The 3,965-nt window shown below is 32.9% G+C and overlaps 1 protein-coding gene across 1 annotated transcript; it reads right to left on the bottom strand.

Annotated features, from left to right (window-relative positions):
• Positions 1 to 682: 682 nt before the first annotated feature.
• LOC139431938 (zinc finger BED domain-containing protein 4-like) lies at positions 683 to 3,693 on the bottom strand. Its single transcript, XM_071200241.1, has 2 exons — positions 1,322 to 3,693; positions 683 to 1,131 (listed from the first exon to the last, which is right to left on the bottom strand). The coding sequence occupies exon 1, from the start codon at positions 3,217 to 3,219 to the stop codon at positions 1,339 to 1,341; it is 1,881 nt and encodes a 626-aa protein (XP_071056342.1). The 5' UTR covers positions 3,220 to 3,693; the 3' UTR covers positions 683 to 1,131; positions 1,322 to 1,338.
• Between the last annotated feature and the right edge of the window lie 272 nt (positions 3,694 to 3,965).

A 3,965-nucleotide genomic window follows, 5' to 3' on the forward strand; every position in this document is an offset into this window, starting at 1 on the left:
GCGTCAAAACTTGTAAAAAAATTTTTATTATCTATTAAAACCATTGGATTATTTACAGTTGCTCCTAATAGCTCCATCGCTTTTCTGTTATTGGATCCTTGGTCGCTGACTAACATCAGAGGATTTAAGTTCATTTTCCTTAATTCTCTGATAACATCTTTTATAATTAGATGCAGCGTAGAACTTTTTACAGGTCCAGCGGATGAATAATATCCTAATGGTATTTTGTAATTATGGAGCAAACCCCGCAGATAAAATACAAGAGCCGTGTTGGCTAGTTTGGACTCTTTGCCATAGTTGGCCAGATCTTGAAATCCTTCAATTATATCCTGGAATTTATTATATTCCAGCTGTGTTTTTAACCAAATTTCATCAAATATTACCACGCAATGTTTTTCGTAATCTGTCATACTTTTAACTTTTGAAGCTAATTTCTTTGTCAGTGTAGTTTTGATCCCTGTTTTTAAATTTAAAACTTTCAAAAAAGACTGTATAGTTCTGACCGCTGGCAGAACAAACTTTAATTTATTTAACATAAAACTGTACGTGCTGGGTGATTTGTAAAAAAGAGACATTGCGATCTGCTTTTCAGCCTTACTCCATTTAGATTTTCTTTTTCGCCAAATTTGCATATTTATAAAAGTTCTGACAGCTTCGCTCTTGTGTCTAATTAGTAGAGATGGACCGAAGCGGGTTTTGGCCGAATAACCGAATACCGAATATTCGGCTTGTAATTTGGCCGGAGCACCGAATATTCGGCCGAAGCATCAATCAAAATTTCAAATTCGAAAAAATGCATTATTAAAACGTAAAACGTTATTCTTATAAGTAGGTGTTGCAATTATTTTAAACTCACAAAAGTCCAGTGTTTTTCATGAAGTTGTTATTAAGTAAATGCATGAATGTTGTTAAATGTTTAAAATTAAATAAAATATGTAGATACTTATTAGTACTGAAGTAATTTAAATTATAAATAATAATTAAATAAAACATAAAACATATATTGAAAAAATGAAATATAACATGTAAGTATAATATACATATATGTATGTAAGTAATAAGTAAAAATGTATAAGAAAGCATATTATGTAGGGGGCTGAGGCTTCCGTCATAACTCACGTTCCTCTACACCTGAAACGAATTATTTTTTTTTTAATTTTAAGTTAAAATTTTTAACACAATGAATGAATTGCAAGAAACAAGGTTTTTTGGTTTAGGAATAATGCTTTACGAGCTAACTAAGTGATGTTAAACTGACAGATGATGAAATTAGGTATTTACTAGCTTCATACTAAATTAATAATTAATAACAATTACATACCTGCAAAGTTATAGGCACTAATATTCAAAATTAACTTTGTGCAGATTGTGGTGGATAAACAATAATTTTTCTGCATTTCTTGGCAGTAATCTGCTTCTAGTTTGGTCATAAATATTACCGGCTTCAGAAAAAACTCTTTCACTGTATACGCTAGCAGCAGGGGCCGATAAAAATTTTCTTGCAATTTCTGTTAATATAGGAAAAGTGGTTTTCCATGCTTTCCACCAAACAAGAGGATCGTCCGTTCTAATTAGCTTATCCATATTTAAATATAAGTTTAATTCTTCGTCAATGCTCTTTACTTTTATATTTTCAGATGGCTTTGGTAAAGAATCTCTTGAAGAGACAATCTCATCAAAACACTGCCATAGTTTACTTTTATTTGTTTCATTACTAATAGTGTCATCGAGTCTTCTAATTTTTGTCTCAGGAGTATAATTTTCGTTAATTATTGGTTCAGACTCAGATTGAGAATATTCACTGGTCAATATATATTTAAAATAATCTATTTTGTTCGATTCAAAAAACGTCATTTTAAATCGTGGGTCCAATATTGTAGCAATAATATAAAATTTATTATTTAACAAACTATCAAATCTTCTGTTTATTTCATCATAAATACAATTTTTCATTGTTCCAACTCCGTGAAACAGATTTTCGTCTTCTTTAGATAAATAAACTTTCAACGTTGTTATTGTTGGAATAACTTCCGAAATAAAAGCTACATTTGAACTCATAACCTTTGTAATCTCCTCAAATGGTTCCAATAAATCTAACAACGGTTGAATTAAGGACCATTGATTTGTATTTAACGTCACAATATCATTATCTGCTGCATAGATATTCAATACCCTCTTTTGCTCTAGTATTCGTTGCAGCATGTAGAAACTAGAATTCCACCTAGTAGTAACATCTTGCACTAATTTTTTATGATCAACATTTAATTCGGTTTGAATATCTTTCAATTTGGAGCATGCGGCTGGGGAATGATTAAAATGTCCAACAATTTTTCGACACACTGCTATTAAATCCACTATAGATCGTTGTGTTTTAATAGCATGTATTATCACTAATTGTAGAGTATGTATGAAACAAGGCACTCCAACGAGTTTGGCGTCATTACAGGCTTTAACAATGTTGGCGCCATTGTCTCGAACAATGACATGGACCTGTGAAATGTCTAAATTCCACATTTGCAACATATCGAGAAACATTTGTTTAATATTTTCAGCAGTATGACTCTCAGGAAAATGTTTACAGTTTAAAAGTACATGATTAAAACCAAAATTTGTATTAAGCCAATGAGCCGTAAAACTAATAAAAGATTCATTTGTATGAGAGCAAGTCCAGATATCAGATGTCACGGACAGATATTGAACACCATCAATCTTTTTTTTAATAGCTTCTACTAATCTGTCATAAATATCTGGGATGATGGTTTCTGAAAAATATTTTCTTCTGGGCACCTTGTACTGGGGGCAAATTTTATTCATTAATCTAGTAAATCCTGTATTTTCTACACATAAATAAGGCATATTATCTAATGCAATCATTTCACCTATAGCATAATGCATTTTTTTTGACCGTTTGTCATTTATGTCCCACTGTTTAGATTTGTTAATAAATTCTGTTAATGTTTCTTGTTTCTTTTGAACAATATTTAAATCATTCTCTGGATTAGTTTTGTTTTGTTCTGATTCTGATAATAGACGCTTTCTTTTTTCAAATTCTTCAGCGTGCTTTCGTTTTACATGATTAATCATTGATGTTGTACTAGCATATTTTCCAGTGCCACCCCGTGATATTTCTTGTTGACACAATTTACACTTTGCAAATTTCAAGTCTTCACATTTATCAAAAAATGTCCAAACGTCACTTTTTTTGTTTATGTCACTCATGATTCACGTCACGAGGTCGTTTACCCGAAACAAACGGTTTATGAACAATTTTGGGCGTTTGGACGCCGCCTTGGCGTGTTTAGCGTTTAAATCTGAACGGACCCTGGAAACGCACCTTTAAAGTTTATTCTTCTATAACCAAATTCGAAATGAGAGGTCAAAGTAAAATACCATTATCGGTTTAAAATATAAAACGAAAAGAACGCAATACAACAATCAACACGTCAGTTACCGACACGTTACCGCACACTTTAAACTTCTAACCGTTCTAACGCTTATAACCGCCCATGCTCTTACTGGTCTTAACACGTTTTCATTGGCATGCGCGAGCTGGAAAAGCGCGCCTATGCTACCTTTATACCGCTTCGGCCGGCCGAATACCGAATACAATGGCTGCTTCGGCCGAAGGCCGAATATTTTATAAAGAGGCCGAATCGGCCGAATACCGAAGCAAGACCGAAGCTTCGGAACATCCCTACTAATTAGGTTGTCAATAATGGTTTGAGGACAAAAACTACTACTATTACGTTTCTTCTGTAAGCGGTATGTTTGTTGACATCGCGCTCGATATTTTAATCGTAATTGTCGCATTTTATTCGTGAAAAGTTTACATTTACTTCTTGATGACACTTTCCTTTTGGTAGGCATATTCATAATTCGATCACTTACTACACTCATGTTAGAAGAACTAGAAGTACTCTGGTGTTGCTTTTCGTCTGGAGTATCATAGTTGACTGTGAGAGTTG

Source organism: Onthophagus taurus, chromosome 11 (assembly GCF_036711975.1).
Source record: "Onthophagus taurus isolate NC chromosome 11, IU_Otau_3.0, whole genome shotgun sequence".
In the NCBI taxonomy this organism is placed as follows: domain Eukaryota; kingdom Metazoa; phylum Arthropoda; class Insecta; order Coleoptera; family Scarabaeidae; genus Onthophagus; species Onthophagus taurus.